The following is an 18,497-nucleotide window of genomic DNA, read 5'->3' on the forward strand; positions in this document are numbered from 1 at the left end:
CTTCTTGCCCTCCCCACTTGCTATACTGCCTTTCCTCACTACTATTTTTGCAGGGGGCCTTATCAAATAGTCCTATATTTAGTGCTTTTCTGGATCACTGATTGGTGTTTTCACCTTCATCCCTCTCACCCATTTTTTTTTTATTATAACCTCCATTTACATTAGCACTTTATGGCTTTTTTAAAGTGTCTTTCTCACAAAAAGCCCTATGAAGTGGGTAGTGCAAATATTGTTATATTCATTTTACTGATGAGGAGACTGAGGCTAGAGGAGTTTAAGGTGCTTGTCTAGAGTTACATACTTAGTAATTTTTAGAGACAGTATTTGAACCCAAGTCTTCAAACTCTTAAGTTTACCAGATTCCTAGAAGAGCAGTAGTTCAGAAAAGAGAAGGCACAGGAAGGACAGGGAAGGATTAGCAGTCATGACTCCTAGAGATTTGGCCAGGTGCAGGCAATAGGATCTTCTCTGTCTCTGTCCTCTTCACTCTTCTCCTCTGCAGATTTCTCCTTCTGTATGCCAGTCCTTTTCTAACCTCTACCTCCTCCTTCTTTTCTCTCCCCTGCACCCATTAGGATCTGTTTCAGGTACTGTCTGTATGGTTTACCTTCTTTACTCCCTCAAATCTTTCCCTCCTTTCCCCACTTCTTTTGGGATCCTAATTTGTACCTATGGTTCTCTATCTGTCCTTGGTGCCCTTCTGAATCTTTTTTTGCCCTCTATCCCCACATCACTTTCCCTGTGACTATATCATTCCTCTGGTCCCTCAAATCATCTGCTGATCTATCTTTCTGTCTCTCTTCCTCCATTTCACTGTCCCTCTCTCTCTCCCTCTTCCTCTCTCATTCTCTTCTCCTTCATGTTACATGTGTATTCTCTCCTTTCCCTCTCAGTTTCTGTGTCTCTTTTCCTCTCTCTTCTCTCCCTCCTCTCCTCTTACTTCTTTCTCTCCTTATCTCTTCTCCATCTGTTTTCCTCTTTCTCTTCTCTCCCCCTCTCCTATCTCTCTTCATTTTCTCCCTCCTTCTTTCTCTGTCATACTTTTCTTTCTTGTTCATTCCTTCCTCTTCTAGCCTCTTCTCTATCTCCCTCCCTCTGCCTTCCTCCCTTCTTTCCTATGCTTCCTTTTTTTTTTAACCCAAACTTTCCGGGGAAAATAGTGATAGTTTGGGCCAAGGCCATGGTGGAGTTCTCTTGGTCAGGGAAGATGTCTGCTCCTGTGCCTGTGCCTTGGCCACCAACCAACCTGCTTCTCTATTGGTTTTTCCTTTGTTTTCTCCACTTCTTCAGCCTGGTGCTGCTGGTGATTCTCAACATGATGCTGTTCTATAAACTCTGGATGCTGGAATACACTACCCAGACCCTCACTGCATGGCAGGGTCTGAGGCTCCAGGACAGGTAACTTGAGATGCATCTCCATCCTGCACATAAATGACCAACCCCCCATCGCCCACCTCCAGTCTACCACAGAGGCCTTCCCAGTAGGGAATAGCTCCTTTCTGGTTTCCCTTCTGGTGACTTTTTGGGGTTAGGGAAGGGAGGAGGCAACACAAGGAAACGAGTGGAGAGCATAGCGCTATGATGTGACTCTCTATCCTCTAGGGGTCTGGGAACACAGGACAGTCCTCTGAGCATAACTCCAGCTGCCGGGGTGACCCTTCTTGTGCCCCACAGGTTACCCCAGTCACAGACAGAATGGGCCCAGCTCTTAGAATCCCAACAAAAGTATCATGACACAGAACTTCAAAAATGGAGGGAAATCATCAAATCCTCTGTGATGCTTCTAGACCAGGTAAACAAACACCTTCCCTTCCTCTACCCTCCCCCACAAGAAATCTTCATCTGTGAGCTCTTCCTCTGTCCTCCTCCCCAGGGCATTCATTAGCCAGACTTCTTGAGTAGTCATCCAGAAGGCTTCAAGCAGGAAGTTCATTCAGGTGTTCCTTATTCCTTAGAGTATATTATAAGAGGAAAGGCGCCAAGTTTCAGCGGGACACATTTCTTGTCTTATTTCTTTAATAGAAGGAAGGAAAGTGATGAAAAAAACAGTGGAAACCCAGGCACCTCAGGAAGGTTGGAAAGCCTTTGTCACCCAGGAGTCATGGAATCTTCTATCTTATTTAGTGTCCTCTGTTTCAGGAAAAGTATTCAGAAGAAGGGAAACAAACATTTATATATTAAGCAATTCCTGTATGCTAAGCACTTTATAAATATTAACTCATTTGACCTGCACAAAAATCCTGGGAGAGAGGTATTATTTATTCTCCCCTTTTTCAATTGAGGAAACCGAGTCAGGCAGAGGTGAAGTGACTTGCCCATAGTCACATAGCTAGTAGGTGACTAGATTGACAGATTGCTGCTTCTTACAGGGTTAGGTACTCATTCTTGTCATATGGCTAGGGTGTACCCCCAAAATAATTTTTTTGTTGGTTTTGCAAAACAGTGGAGTTAAGTGAATTGCCCAAGGTCACACAACTAGGTAATTATTAAGTGTCTGAGGATTGATTTGAACTCAGGTCCTCCTGACTCCAGGGCAGGTGTTCTATCAACTGGACCATCTAACTGCCCCCCAACATCATTTTTAGCATGATAGAAGTGGTAATCCAGTATTGACTCAGTTTCTGTACAATAGCTTCTTCATCTTTCCAGATTTTCCATATTCACTAAAGTCTTGTATGGTATGGATGGGATCATGGATTCTTGAAGTCTATGCCAGAAAAACATGAGTTCTGTTAGGTCCTACTAAATTGGAAGGATTTTGAGCACAGATCTAGAGATAGGGAACTAGGCATTCAAAGAGTCACCTATATAGGGAAAAGTGTATACTAACACTGATGGAATTTCAGATCTTATAAAGAAAGTTTCCCTTGTATGATTTCACTCATGTGGAACGATGTCTTCCAACAGAGATCAATAACTGTTAATCAACATAGACTTAGAAAGTTGGCTGGGTCACTGAGAGAGGTTAATAACTAGTGTTTGTCAGTCTAGATGCTGGGTTTTCCAGATTTCTAGGCTGATTATCTATGCTGCCTCTCAAGCTTCCCTCGTAGTAGTCCAATTAACAGGAATATCCTTTTTGACATACATAAAAGATTTAAAGCTAACCATATATGACATATAGCCCAAACATCATCATAATTTTCTGATATTGATCATAGTAGTGATGGAAAGAACAGACTGATCCTTTAAATGAACTCATTGGTCAGTCCATCATTGACAGCAGGGAGGAAGATGCTTAGGATGGCAAGAGTTGTTTTGTTGGCAACATAACACAATTGGTAGTATGACAAACACAGAATTTGGATGACTCTGATGCTGACACTTACCTCTCTGATTTAACTTCTCTGAGCTTCAGTTTCCTCATTTTTCTATAGCATTCTATAGTATCTTCCTCCTGTGCATATTGCAAAGTTCAAATGAGATAATATATGAAAATGCTTTGCAAATTTAAAAGTTGTTATTATTATTATTATTATTATTATTATTGCTAGGCAGTAAGGAAGTAGAGTGGATAATGCTTTGGACCTGGAGTCAGGAAGACTGGAGTTCAAATCCAGAGTCAAACTTTTACTAGCTATATGGTCTTGGTCCTGGTTAAGCCACTTAATTCATGCTACTTCAGTTTCCTTAGCTGTAAAATGAGAATAATAATAGCATCTAATTCCCAGGGTTGTCTTGAGGACAAAATGAAATAATATTTGTAAATTATTTTGCAAATCTTACGGTACTAAATAAATAATAGCTCTCATAATTATAGCTATTACTACTACTACTACTACTACTGTACTGGGGTCCTTTTCCCAAGCCTTTCTACTCCCTTGGCCATATTTAGGTTTGCACCAGATTGGAACAATTAGTCTTAAAGCAACCATCAGAGGTACATGTTTGTTGTTGTTGTTATTCTTTGTCAGTTCTAGGCCACTCTTCATGACTCTGTTTGGGTTTTTCTTGGCAAAGATGGAGTCATTTCTTTTTCAAATTCATTTTACTGATGAAGAAACTGAAACAGTAAGGGTTCAGGGATTTGCTCTTGAGTTGCATATCTAGTAAGTGTCTGAGGCCGGATTTGAACTCAGAAAGATGAATCTTCCTGACTCCAGGCCCAGCACATTTTCCACTGCATCTAGCTGCCCATTTTATGTCACCTAAAATAGCATATTCCATTCTATTTCTGTGTTAAAGGGTTATATTGATAGAATGTGACCAAAAATGGACTTATAAGGGGAATGAGTCTGGAAAAAAATGAGGATGTTGAGCCTAGAAAAAACAGGAGAGTTTGAAGATCTGTTCTATGGACAAAAAGTTGCAGAAGGCAGAACCAGGACCAGGGGGTTTTGGCTTAGGATAAAGAATAGCTTTATAACAGTTCCTGTTACTGGAAGTTTTCAGGCAGAGTCCTGTGGAAGGATTTCCTACTGTGGGTGGGAGGTTAGAATAGAAATAAAACTGATCTTGGAGTCCTTATATGTGGGTGTGAATGTTTGGGGGGGGTAGGCAAGAGAAATAGCTATGAAAAACATCTTTTCAGGGATTGAGGTTCCTGGGGAGAGGTAGGCCTGGGCTTCCTTCTCCTTGTGTGCAGTGTTAATTTCATGGAGACCCCATGAGATCCTAGCTTGCCTCAGAATTCTGGCTCCCCTTAGTTCCTTAACTCAGTTGAGTTACTTTGATAAGTATTTGATAATCCTTGTTGAAGAAGCCAACTCAGTGCATGTACCACTTGGGTGGGTTTGGCCTCCCCTTGTCTTACAGATGAAGGACTCACTCATCAACCTTCAAAATGGCATCAGAACCCGGGACTACTCATCTGAAAAAGAGGAGAAGAGGAACCATTATCACTGACAAGGCAGGAAGAGGGGTGACTCCAGAGGCTGTGCAATACATGTACATAGACCATATAAATATATATATATAAATATATATATATATATATATATACAGAATATAAATATATATTATATACAGATTTTAAAAAGAGATAATGCCTATGTACCAGGGAGAAGGAGCGGGTCTGCCTCCTGCACTGGCCTGAAAAGAGTTTCTTTCGGTGGAGGGCAGGGGGCAGCTCCTAGCACCGACCCTCCCCAACCTTCTCTGTCCCCCCCATTCCTTCCATCCCCACCCTTCCCTTGCTGGCCATCCCTTGGCTGTTTGAAGGGAAGTGAAGTTGAGCCAAAGTCATGCTTGGGCAGGCCCTGGGGTCTTGGATAGGAGTCTCAAAGGGGCATTGCTATGGTGCTTCATTCCTTGCCCACCATTTTTTTTTTGAAAATTGGAAAAAAAAGGGACCCCTCTTTCCCCACCATCCCAGCTTATCCTGGATGCCCATATGTGAGGGGCAGGGATTCAGGCTTCCAAATCATAGAGGGGGGCTCCATCTATATCCCACTGTGAGGAGCCACCAAGGAAAAGTGGATCTTCAGTCAGATGGACTGGACTTGTTAGATAAGCCAAAAGGCAGTATTTGTGGGATTTCTGGTGGGGTGAAGGGTATGAGAGTGGGCAGGGTGGGAAGGTTTTGAGACTGAAGTGTCCCTGAGAATTCTTTGTTACTGCTGTCTCTCCTAATCTTTATTGGGACCCTCCAGCTCAAAATACCCACGGGCTGGGAGAGCACAGGTCTCTCATTTTCTACTCTCTCTCCAATGTTCACTCAGGTTGGGTCTGTGTAAAATTAAGTTGCTTTTGAGTGCCTGAAATTCTTCTGTCTGCCCTCTTCCTTCCCCTTCCCTCTAAAAATCATTGTTTCTTAGGACATGTAAAACTTATATGATTTTGTTAAGAACTTATTTTTATCAGTTTTAGGACCTGAAGGGTGACTAGTTTTAATTCAATCCACTTTGAGCCAATGCTGTAAAATACCCAGTGTGGGTAGGATTGGGTGGGGATGGGGAGGGGGTATTGAGCGAATGAATGGCAGGGCACAAATAACACTGCAAAGGCCTTTTGAAAAGGTCTGAGCTCAAGCTCACACCACCTTAGATGGTGGCCAGTGTCATTTATCTACATGTCCCCTCCTCTCTGTTCAGTACAGAGGGATTCTGCTCTCTGGGTTGAATTTCATTTCTCATATGAAAGGATCTACTTGATGGGGGGGCAGTTTAGAGCTGAGGACCAGGGGGACATCTCTTCCTCTTTGATATTCCCTAATCTAGTGTTGAGGCTTCTGAATAGAGAGAAAGTTGATGGAGGACAACTCCCTCTGGCCTTTTGGTCTAGGGGGTGTAATAGAGTAAGGGGATGAAGCTGGACTGGAGAGTTGAATTATCACTGTGTTTTCTCAAGAACTGAGATATTAGTCAGGCTTGTGGACTAGAGAGATGGATACTATCCAAGACTGATCTGAGCTGGTCAGCATTTTAGCTTGGATCTCTTAGCTAAGCTCTACCTGCATCATGGTTTCCCCTTCAATTTCCAAGGGAGAACTGTGTGAAACAGGCAAAATCCAAAAAGGGATATTGAACTGGAAAGGGAAAGGGAGAAGCAGCAAGACCATGAGGAGGGCTTTTAGATGCCATAAACCTTCATCTGGGCCCTCGGAAGCAGGAATCAGGGAGAATTCAAGAACAGAGATTATCATATGAAGAAGACGGTTTATACTGATCTCTTATATCTAGTGGACTTCAGGTTTTCCTGGTGACCAGGAAGAGAAGGTAATCTGGGAGTAGGAGCTTTTGGACTTCCATGATCACATTTATCACAGTAAATCCAACAGTTCAGGAGATTAACATAAAATGTGAATGTCTCTCAGAGGTGACCCTTTCTGGGGTGGAGAATGTTAAAATACTAGATAGATTCCCAGGAGGAGTGAAGAGAAGGGTCTCTGTTTCAGGTTAAGGTTGTTTTCCTACTTCTGCTCCACCTTCAGAGGACAGTCTGAGACCTAGGAGTTGGGGAGATAAGAATGATTAAAATCCCTTATGAGCGTGCATGCCCACATAAGCCTGGGGCTGCTTCATGAAACACTGCCAATCATCCATTTAGCAGCTGCCAAGTGAAGTCCTTGAAGACCAGTAACTGAGTGTAAAAGGCTGAGCAGGAGACTTAGGTCATAGTAAAGGAGGGAGGCAATTGAATGGCCTGAAATTATTAAAATCCAGAGTGACCACAAGCCAAAATTGCTCACAGGAGCTTTTGGGGAGCCAGGGTTGTAAATTATCTTATTTATTTTATTTATCATTATTTATTTCATTGAGATTTGCTCCTCCCTGGCTGTTGTGAGGTCTTTTTTAAATAGCTTCAGCAAGATTCCTTGGGAGGAGGGTGAAGATTTCATCTTCCCTGTTAAGCAAAGGGAAGAGAGCCACACACTGGAATCTGCTCTTTTGTAACTCCTTCCGAGCTATGTTGGACAGGACAATTAGCAACAAAAGAAAGATTCTTGTCCTATGTCTGAGGAGTTGAAGAGCTATAGGAAATATCCAGGACCTTTCTAGTGAGTAGAAACTGGGAGTAAATGTGGGACTTTTAAAGAGTTATTTTGACTTCTGTGGGTCTCAGTTTTCTTATCTGCAAAAGGAGTGTTGGAACAGATTTTCTCTAAAGCCACTTCTAGTGCTAGGATTCTATGATTCTAAGGCTAGAAGAATGGTGCCATTCTGGATTCCTCCCTTCCCTCCTTGGACTCTTCTTATTCAACAGTCTTGCAAGATAGAATAGCCCCCTTCTTTATGGTTGCTCAGCCTGGAGCGCCTAAAGAGTAAAAAAGCAAAGAAAATAACATGATACTTACTACTGGCTTGTCATTCATGGCCACAGTAACCCCAACTCTCTGCAAGGTCATTCACAGCCATCACCTGCCTTATTTCTTTTGATTGGAGATCCATTTCCAAAAACAAGGAATTTGATTTCTTCTATTCCCTTTGGGGTCCTACAGCAGGGGAAGGGTCAGGGGTCATGCTGGGACTAGATTTGAAGATTAGGTTTTTTTTATGTCAAGGTTGTTAAGATTGTAGGGAGGAGAAGGAGCCATCAGGTATAAACAGTTTAGAAAAATGCAGTTGACTCACTCATGGAGATTAGTAAAATATGATCCCTGGTTTATTCACCATAGGAGAACAGCCACTTGTTGACATTTGCAACTTGGAAGCTGCCTCCAAGTTTCATCCAGAGCCAGAGCAGAGGAGTCTTCAAACACTGGTTTGAGAGGATAAGATAGGGTAGGCCAAGTTGTTTCAGAAGCCTTTAAGGACAGACCCTGCTGGATCAGGGCTTAGAGTTTTCCAGGGTTGCAGAGAAGAATCAGGGTAAGGAATTTATCCTAATTGGCAGGAGCTGGGTGGACTGTGAGAGTCCAGAGAGGTCAATCTGTCTACTAGCTCAGTATTCATCCAGGACACATTTCCTCCCTCCTGACCTCTGCTTTATCTTTCTTTGAGAATGTTGGATTTCCTGTGAGTTAGAAGAGGGCTGGTGGGTTCAGTGAAGGACTCCCTCCCTGGAGGAAGCTCTGGGGACAGTTCTCCTCTTTGGGAATCTCCATTCCCACATCTTCCCCTACTTCTTTCATCTCTTCCTCCTGCTCACTACTTTCCTCCTCTTCCCCCCCCCCCCAAAAAAAAAACAAGCAAACCCAACCCAAATCCAACTAAGGGTTTTGTTTTAACTGTGAAGTGCTCATAGCAGCCTCTAGAGAACAGAGAATTTGAGGGCATTGTACAGAAGAAACTGGGGCCAGGAGGAAGGGACTGAGCGCTCTGAGCAACTCTCCGAATTAGGAGAAGGCAACGGCTCCCTCCTTAGCCGGTGCTCCCACTTTATGAGGCAGCACTATCTAGGGAAGGGGCTGAGGAAGGGCTATTTGTGATATTTGTGAATCCCCCAAAAGATTCTTTCCGTGCCATATCATGCTGCTCATCTAGACGTGCACGGCAGCCAAAGCTAGTCCCTCCCTTACCTGACCTTGGAGAGGGCCCCTCTTTTCCAGGTGTCTGGACTTCCGCCCCAGCTCCCATCAGAAGACCCCTCCCCATGGCGATGCCTCTAATGCCATTGCTCCCTCACTGTGTCTCTAGGCTTGGGACAATCACCCCCTCCCCTACATCCTCCCTTGTTTGGGCAGGCTGGCCCCGCTCCCCTTCACCTCTCTGTTTTCTTCCAGAAGAGGAACATTTTTCTGGAAGGCCACCTTTTTAACCACCTTGCTTTCCGAGTGTGAGAGCAGGAATTTTGCACATGGTGTAGAGAGCTCTCCTTCCCCCTCCTCTCTGCCCAGCCTTGTTACCTCACTCCTCCTGCCCTGGCTGGTGGCATCTCCGACAGGACCAGGCCGGACCACCCCTCGCCCCCCACCTCCCCCGCCCGCTCCCCCAGCCCATGTTCCACATGACAAGCACAGCTCAGGGGTCTTGGGCGCTGTTTTCCGTTGCAACTCGTGGTCCTCTCCAGGCCTGGGAAGCTGGACCAGAGAGGCGGCTGCTAGGAGAAGCCCTCCCCGCCGAGGGGAGCGGGTGCCGGACCTTCTCCCCGACATGTGAAATCTTAAAGAACACTGGCCTGCCTCCCCCGCCCCCGGCCTGGAGCCCCGAGCCCCGACGCTTCTCTGGCTACGGCACTTTGCAGAATCAATACGGGGGAAGCCCGGGAGTCCGGGCCGGACTTGGCAGCCCCGTGCCCTGAACGCGGTGGGGGGAGCGGCAGCTGCCCAGCGATCCTCTGTGGCCCCGGGCTCTTTCTCGCGCTGCTCACTCCACGGCCTGGCCCAGAGCCGGCACGGACCATCCCCAGCCCAAGGTGCTCTGGTTCCCGCCTCACCCTAGGCCCTGGGCGAAGAGGGGCGAGGCGAGGCGGCGGCCCTGCAGGGTGGGTGCAGGCCGGGGTGCGGGGCGGGGGCCAAGCAGTAGGGGCTCTGGCTCTCTCTTGTCGGGTACTAGAACTGTACTTTTTTTGCCTGGCGCTGCGCGCGAGGTGTGAAACCGGAAACTTACTGGTAGAACCTAGAAAATACAAGGCTACTCAGCCAAACCTTAATGTAAAGTAGCTAGAGCCATGGAAGTATGGTATGAATTAAAGGGAAAAAGTATTGAACAAACTAAGACAAGTGGCTTGTGTGTTCATTGACGCTTTCTTTGGGTTTCACAGCCCCAGGTGGGGTTTTTAAAAATTTTTTAAAGCCATTTATTTATTTATTTGTTTATTTCTTTGGAAGGCAATGGGGTTAAGTGGCTTGCCCAAGGCCACACAGCTAGGTAATTATTAACTGTCTGAGGTCACATTTGAACTCAGGTACTCCTGACTCCACAGCTGGTGCTCTATCCACTGCCACACCTAGCTGCCTCTGGTTAATTGATATTTTATTTTTGCAATTACATCTTATAAAGGTTTATCAACATTCATCCACTTGCATATTTATAAGTTACACATTGCCAGATGTTTCTGCCCCAGTGGTGATCTCACCATTATTTTCTTTCACACAGGCATGCATGCACACACATAAACACATATGCACCTACACATCCCATCTAGAGTCTTAGAGCACCTCCCTTATCCTAACATTACCTTTCTAGGCCTCTGCATCTCTGGATGGATTGAGTTGGGGGGAGGGGTTTGGAGTTTGGAGATTTCTCTGCCCTCTTATTCTGTCCTTCCCAAACTGGAAAGGAGATGATGATAGGAGGAGCAAGAAAAAGCTGTTTGGCAATTTCCTTAGCTTTTACCCACCCTTGAAGATGATATTCATTATTTCACTTCTTTTTCTCCTAGGTGTTTGAGAAGGTAGATTGAATTATTTCCCACTGTGGACTTGAATTTGGGGAGACTGTGTGAGAAGAACCATTCCTTTACATTATTGCCTTCTCTAGGAGGTTTTACTTTGAAACACCAATCAGCTAGGGTGTCCCTGACTCTAGAGGATCTGGTCTATAGTTGAGGGCAATTTACCCATCAATCTGTTGAAGTGTTGAAGGGAGGAGGTCAGTGAGATCATTGTAAACTAAACAGTGTGATTTGGGTATATATTGTCAGAGTTCTTGTGCTGTGCTCAAATTCTCTAACAACATTTCAGAAAGGAGGATCCTTGAGAAATGTTGGATGTGAAAGGGGGAAAATAGCTGGGGGTAACTCAGAATACTTGCACAGATTAGATCCAAGTCAGAGTAAGCTTTTTTTTTGAGAGAGACCTTTATTGGATTGAACAGGGAGTGGACTTAAAAACATTATGTACACTGAAGATGGTATCAGGTTGTGTAAGATGGGTTGGTGGGAGAGAACATTGCTAGACAGAAGTTAGAAACAGGTCAGCTGTGAGAAGAAACAGCAACATAAGGAAGACTAAAATGGAAAAATACCATTTTTTTTCAGACTACAAAGGTCTGTGAGAGTGGTTGATATCATCCTACAAACACATAAACACATTTCCCTCTGCCCTCCCACACCCTGCCTGCCACTTAAACTAAAGTATATAAGAAGTCAGGATCCTGGGAGTCATTGCTTCTGAAAGTCAGCTGGTTCTTAGGCCCATAAACTTTGTCATTGAACAGGTCTACCTCTCAGAGATTGGCTTAGGAAGCATTTGTTTATATTTTGTCTTATTGTAGGTTCAGTGAAATGGGGAAAATTCTCCCCCTTATCTAGGGATGAGGAATCTGTTGAGATCTGCATGCTCCAGATGCTGGCTAAAACATCTGGTTATTAGAACATATTTAGAAAAAGTACAAAACAGGCCAAGATACTTGCTGATGGCAAGAATCCTTGAATTATGTAGCTGTCTCCAAAGGCAGATCACTTCAATTCACTAACATACTGTATTAGGAAAAGTTGGGGGACATTTAGGGATTCCCTAACCCATTGGAAACTTCTCATTTCTAATTTTACCTTTCAGTAAACATAGCATGCTACATATATATATCTTACAAAAGTTAGGTTCATTGATTCCAAAAAGATATTTCCTTCTTGAACTGATGCTCTGGTATAATTGGGAGGGTAGAAGGCTCACAGAGGAGGGGAGATTTATAACCTTTTCTCTTGACCACTCCTACCTTTACATAAAATTTTCACAGAGCATCCAGGGCAGGAGTGTTCAACCTTTTAGGTCTTCTGTGTCTCATAGCCCAATGAAAACTTATCAAAGATCACTGTATATAGAATTTAATATTTAAAAGCTGAATAGACATCCATAATCTAGAGAATATAAATTATTTTCTCTCATTATTGCTAGGCAGTCCCAAATGCAGAGAGACCAAAAATGTGAACAGGATAAATAACTTGAGGGTTAATGCCCCTAAATCGATTAAAAACTGGCAAAATGAAGGAAGAGGGGTGACAAAATGACCTAGAGTTTGTCATGATCAGTTAGAAGTTACTCCATTAGGGCTTTCATTTGGGTCGTGGTGCAGTACTGACCCAAATTCTAGAAGTCACAGCCTTAATGTTCATCAGATTGAACAGTTATGTTCATGACCAAGTTAGGCAATGGGATCAACCACCTTGGCAAAACTAATCTTGGGTGTGAGGACATACCCATGGGAAACAGTTCAACATGCTGGATTTGCAAGTAGGATGCGGAGGGTGGTGAACAAGCTAGCCCTTGAGAACTTTCTTGAGCCCTTTAAAAATCAGCCCCAAAATAGGCAAAGTTTATAGGAGAGCAAAATTGACCCTTGAGTCCATTGCGGGCAGAAATAGGGATGGTTAAGTAAGAACTTGAGGTGGCTGGTGCTCACTCTCTGCTCTAATGGAGTCACATAAAAGAGGAAGGCCGCAGAGATGAAGTTTATCAGAGATGCCTAAAAGGTCAGCACAACATCATGGAAAGGGCGATGGAATTCAAGGAACTGAATTGGTCCCAAGGGCCATCTAGTTCAGCCCTTACTTGACTAAGAATTCCACCTGCAGCTTCTCATGAAGGTCTCTAATATGTGACTCACTACTTATAGCTGATGTTTATATGACACTTTAAGTTTTGCAAAAGCTTTTTCCATGGATTCTCGTTATAAACCTAGGAGGTAAGTGCTTTTATTATCATCTCCATTTTACAAATGAGGAAACAGGCTGAGAAATTAAGTGCCTTGGAAATGTCAGGGGCAGGATTTGAATATAGATTCTTTGACTCCTAAGTCCACTGCATCCTCATGCTTCCTACACTACAGCACATGCTATCACTTTTGGATAGCTCTTATTGCCAGGAATCTTTTCCCTTATATTCAGCTGAAAGCTGTTTCTGTAACTCTCTTCTGGGACCACCCTCACCCCTCACAAACCCTTGATATTCCAGGTTATGCATCCTCAGTTCCTCTAACAGAATCTCTAGTAATCTTAATCTTAGAATCCTCCAGATTGCCTTTCTTTGGTCACTCTCCAACTTTCATCAGTGCCCTTCTTAAAATGTGAGGCCTTAAAATGTGAACATACTATTCAAGGCATGGTCTAATTACAGCAGAGGAGAGCAGGACTACCTCCTCCCATATTCTAGATATTGTGTGTGTGAAGGCAGTCTAAGATTACATTAACTAGAACCTGGGGCTCCATTCCTGACCATGTCCATTATTGCCACAGTGACCTCAGGAGAAGTCCTCTAAGCCTCAGGTTCTTCAGGAAAATGAGGGGGGGGGGGGGTAGACAGTTTCTTAGGAACCATTCAATTCTAAATCCTGTAATCTGATGAAAAATGTAGGAGATAAAATGGGGAAGGACATAGAGAGAGGAGCTAAACAGATCTTGAATAGAGAGGTCCCAGGAGGTGATAGGGTTTATGAATAGTATGGCTTAGCAGGGGAATGGAAGGAGAAACAGCCAAGGCTCTCAAAGGTGAAACAAAAGATGCTATGGAGAAGGGAACAGGAAAAAGTGAGGATAAAGAACTGGGAAAGGGGAAAAAAAGGAACAGCATTTTTGTTTGTAAAATAGGAAAGCAGCCGGGGGAAGGGCTGAATGAAAGAACCTCACAGTGTGAGAGAAGGAAACTAAGTTTGCTTCAGTGGAAAGTGAGAGGGAAGTAAACATGAAAGGAATAAAGAATGAAGCTGAAACCACCAGCTTCCTTGCAAACCACCCAGGAAGTGTGTGTGTGTGTGTGTGTGTGTGTGTGTGTGTGTGTGTGTGTGTGTGTGTGTGTGTGTTTTGAATTGGGGAGTTTTTTCTGAACAAGACAAGTATGTTCAGAATGTTAGAGACAGAAGAGATCCCAGAAGTCATTCAATCCAACCCATTTCTCAGCAAGAATCTCCATTTCCTGATTAAGTCCTCCAGGATGGGGAGGGAAAGGGAAAAAAGCAATTATCAAGTGCTAAGTGCTTTACAAAGCCATTCCACTTTGGGATAGGTCTTATCATTAAAAACATTAAGATTGGGGTTTCCCTCTTCAAGTTCCACCCTATTGCTCCTAGTTCCTTCCTCTGGGCACAAGAAGAACAAACTTATAGTCACATGATAAGCTACCTTCAAATACTTAGATGTAAAAATGTCCCAGATCTTTTTTCCTGGTTATCTATCCCCAGTTCCTTCAGTTGATCTTCATACAACAGTTTTGCCATCCTAGTTGCCCTCCCCGAATACTCTCCAGTTTATTAGTTTCCTTCCTAAAATGTGGTGCCTACAGCAGAACACAACATTCCTGATATGACCTGATCTGGGCAGAAAATAAACTTTCACTTCCCTAGAGTTGGCCACTGTGTATAACTAAATACAGCCCAAGATTGTTCTGGTGACTTGTGGTAAACTGGCAACCCACAAAAATCCCTTAGATTTTTGGGTGAAATGTCCCTTAGTCACATTATATTTGGGATATTGACTTTTTGAACTCCAGGGCAAGGCCTCTATCCCACTCTTCTAGCCTGAAGATCCTTTTGGATCTTGACTCTGGTATCCTATATGCAAAGCATCTCTCTCTTCAAACTTTGTGTCATCCATCCATAGATTTGATAAATAGGCTATACATTTGTTTGAGCCATCATTAAAAAAATGTTACCAGCCATGGGCCAAGCAAAGCCTGGAAACATCCTTCCAAGTTGACACGGAACCTTTACCATTAAAGCCTGCTCTTTGCCTCTGACCTTTCAACCAGTTCAAAATCCATCTAACTAAGCTATTGTGTAGTCTACATCTCCATCTTTTCCACACAAAATGAGGATGCTTTGTCAATAAAATCATTTTTTAATATCCTTGGTTTAAGTATAACTGTCATAGGATCATAGATTTAGAAATAAAAGGCACCATAGTAGTCATCTAGTCTAAAAAGTTTAGTTGAACATATGCTGACTCACTTTTCACTTTTTTTTCTAGCTATTAGGCATTTAGGTGGGACACTGGACCTAACTTAAGGAAGACGAGTTCAAATCTAGCCTTAGACATTTAATAACTGGGAGACTTCTCTGTGTCTTGGTTTCTCCATTCCTAAAATCAGGATAATAACAACACCTATCTCCCAGAATTGTTGTGAGAATCAAATAATCTTTTTGTTTTCTTTTGGGTTTTTTTTTTTAGGTTTTTGCAAGGCAAATGGGGTTAAGTGGCTTGCCCAAGGCCACACAGCTAGGTAATTATTGAGTGTTTGAGACCGGATTTGAACCCAGGCACTCCTGACTCAAAGGCTGGTGCTTTATCCACTACGCCACCTAGCCCCCCCTCAAATAATCTTTGTAATAATTTCTTTGCAAACCTTAAAACACTACAAAAATACTATCTATTAGGTTTACCCACAGTCCTTTTGTTTTGTCAGAAACTGAATTCAAGTTTCACTGACCTGGAGTTTCTACATTCCACTGCTTAACTGCTGATATCAAAGAGGGATCTATCTATTAGATAGATCACTGAACTGGAGGTTAAAAGACACTGGAGATTCCGCTACTGACTCAATGTTTGTGGTAGTTCACTGTACACATTACACTCCTTTGGGACTATTTCCCTATCCATAAAACAAGGAGAAAAATCCTTGTCTCTAATCTGAATGTCAGAAAGGGACTTTGTGGAAGATCACACATCTAAAGAAGTTTGAGCTCAGGTAGAGGAAATATCATGAAAATCTGACTCCTGAGTGTTTCAATAAAGGGTACCTTAGAGTAGAAACTTCCAGAGGGAAAAAATAAAGGAGATAATCACTCTGGGTCCAATGTTGACAGTGTTGTCCTCCACATAAACCCAAAGAAAACTCCCTAAGGGAAAAAGCCATTAGCAACCTTTCTTTCCCCAGAAGATAATGCCTCAAAGTCTCTGTCTGGCCACTAGATGGGGATGAGCATCATATTAGGACCAAAAGCACAACAGTACATTTGAGATGCATTTTTGTTTGTTTGTTTTTGTTGTTGATGGTTGTTTTACTTTGGCCAAACTTTCCCCATCTGCTCTGTTTTATTCTATTCAGGAGTAAAAAACTAGAAAGCAAGAGCCTACTTTTATCGGTGAGGGAACCTAGAAAGAATCTTATAAGATCAACTATTCTATTCATCCACCTTCACACCATTACAATGGATATAACTGCCATGTACTACCTGAGTCACTTAATCATTCTGGATCTCTAGTCTTCTCATCCTGGATCATCCTAGTCTTGTAAAATAAGGGTGACTGATCTATAAGGTGCATTCTAGCTCTAGATCCTACAATCCTATGATCTCAGGCCATATTGCTTCCATTTTAAAGATCTTTAGGGAAGGAGTGATTGAGCTCCTGAGATTTGTTCTAGTTTTGTAAATTTCCAAGGGGAAGTCCTTATTCCAGTATACCCTAAGCCAACCCCATTTCCCAACTGTACTTGGGGCTGATTTTCATCTATTCTGTGTTTATTTAGGAGTTGTAACTCCTACACATCCTCCAAATGTGATGGTGTTTAACCACCATTAATCCTACAATACAAGTGACAACATTCTAAGGAAGCACTAGTCAAATCACCAAAGCTCATTCTATTTCTACCTCAAAATATTTGATGATCTCATGGAAGTCTTTGCTGCTTTTTGAATATCTACTGTCTTATGTAAAACAACTCTGATCCACAAAAGAACTCAGAGGTGGGGGAGGGGTAAAAGGTCATCAATCTCAATACTCATAAAAAATTCCCTACTGTTTTTCAATATCAAGAGAAGGGCTAATTATTCTAAATCCCATTGTGGGAAAAACCAGGGAAAGTTGAGAAATGGGCATATTCTCCCAACATAGCCATGGAATGAGGAACCTGACTTTAAAAAAAATTGCTTAAATTGCTACCAGTCTCTGCTTCCAGACTTTATCCCAGTCCCCTGGACTTTTATTAGGAAGACCAAAGATAGGATAAATGACATATCAAGGATAATATTGTAAAGAGGAATCCTTATTAAGTAGTCTGCCTGGTCAAAGCCTAAGAAAAAAAGGAGCCCTAGGACTTAAGTTCCAGAGAATATTCTAACATGTACTCTCTTTCAGAACTGTGTGGTCCAGAAAAGTTACTCTGTTTTGATCCCCAGACTAATGGTCTGGGAAATTCAGAAATGCCTCTCCCAGGACTCTTAAGTTTATGCCTCTCTTCAGACTAGGCTTGTTTGGATCACTTCTGGGATAGGAGAAATGACCTACTTCTGCTAAGATATTAGAGTCAACCACATGATGTTTTTTCTCATCCAGTGGTAGAGAGGGAACAGACCCAATATGTGTTGGTTGTGAGTGGGGAAGTGAATGGAGAGCAGAAGAGCAGACATTGTTCCTTCTTGTCCAGCAGTGAATGGGGACTCAGGTAAACAGTAATGAAGGAGCAGAGGAAGAGGAGCTGCTACCAGCATTGTACAAAGCCATGCGGAGCAAAGGGAGTTTAATTATTATTGCAGTGCCATGAAATTAGACTGGGGAAAGACCAAGTCCAGAGTGAAGCCATGGACCCTTGATCTGAAAACAGGTGAAGTTCAAAGTGCAGCCACAGAGCCAAGTCTGATAGTTGATGAATAGAGGGATGGATGGAAATTGTGGTAGTCCCTGGATCCCATCCTGAAATTGTTGATATCATCTATACTGAAGAATTTGGACCTGTCAGACATTAGACCACCTACTGATGATGGAGGATCTCATTATGAACTCCTATCAAACCCAAGTCCAAAATTACTTTGTCAAAGTGTTTATGTAGAGAGCCATGGCAAAATGGTCATGAAGGGGGAATTATGAAAAGGATCCCTGATCCCCTAGTTATCACCCTGGGTAGAACACTGAGGATGGGGATCAGTCAAGGTCATGTATGAGACCAATGGATGGTGATTTATGGCTTCCAACTTGGGGAATCCTTGTCTTCTTATGTGGTTGTTTCTAGGTGAGGAGGGCAGAGGTATAAAGCCCAGATCATATCCCATCCTCCCTCTGCCCTGGTCCATCCTCAGTCTTAATTCATGACTGCAAGCCATACCCCATTTCTCCTATTCCTCCACTGGCACTGCCGAATTCTCCTTGTTCTCTGATGGAATGGCGAGGTAGTCAGACCTAGGGGAGGAGAGGCAGGGGAGAGGGTCAGCCCCTGAAGTCTCCAGAAGTGAAAGAGGAAGGAAGGGGAAGGAGGCAAGGCCTAGTGGTCCAGAATTTCTATAGGACAGGTTTGCCCCTTTCTTATGGCT

General features: G+C 43.1%; 2 protein-coding genes and 1 long non-coding RNA gene across 15 annotated transcripts in view; 1 reads left to right on the top strand and 2 right to left on the bottom strand.

The window, feature by feature from the left end:
* On the bottom strand, positions 1-8,995 carry LOC141507559 (uncharacterized). The gene is made up of 3 exons (XR_012474182.1): positions 7,736-8,995; positions 3,330-4,810; positions 1-2,130 (listed from the first exon to the last, which is right to left on the bottom strand). It is a non-coding gene; the product is annotated as an uncharacterized LOC141507559 (long non-coding RNA).
* Positions 1-10,497, top strand: part of GRAMD1B (GRAM domain containing 1B) — a 332,765-nt gene extending 322,268 nt beyond the window's left edge. For 8 of the 12 annotated variants that reach the window (XM_074215319.1, XM_074215318.1, XM_074215317.1 and 5 more), the window contains 3 exons: positions 1,291-1,398; positions 1,603-1,792; positions 4,756-10,496. In XM_074215319.1, coding sequence (XP_074071420.1) covers positions 1,291-1,398; positions 1,603-1,792; positions 4,756-4,845 — 388 coding nt within the window. In that variant the 3' untranslated portion in view covers positions 4,846-10,496. Of the gene's footprint in view, positions 1-1,290; positions 1,399-1,602; positions 1,793-4,755 lie in introns of all 12 variants that reach the window. The other 4 variants (XM_074215314.1, XM_074215322.1, XM_074215315.1 and 1 more) reach the window with 2 other exon arrangements.
* SCN3B (sodium voltage-gated channel beta subunit 3) overlaps positions 9,957-18,497 on the bottom strand; it is a 27,647-nt gene continuing 19,106 nt past the window's right edge. For both annotated transcript variants that reach the window (XM_074215329.1, XM_074215328.1), the window contains one exon: positions 9,957-18,366. In XM_074215329.1, the coding sequence (XP_074071430.1) occupies positions 18,303-18,366 (64 nt within the window). In that variant the 3' untranslated portion in view covers positions 9,957-18,302. The remainder of the gene's footprint in view (positions 18,367-18,497) is intronic.

Source organism: Macrotis lagotis, chromosome 1 (assembly GCF_037893015.1).
Source record: "Macrotis lagotis isolate mMagLag1 chromosome 1, bilby.v1.9.chrom.fasta, whole genome shotgun sequence".
Lineage (NCBI taxonomy): Eukaryota > Metazoa > Chordata > Mammalia > Peramelemorphia > Peramelidae > Macrotis > Macrotis lagotis.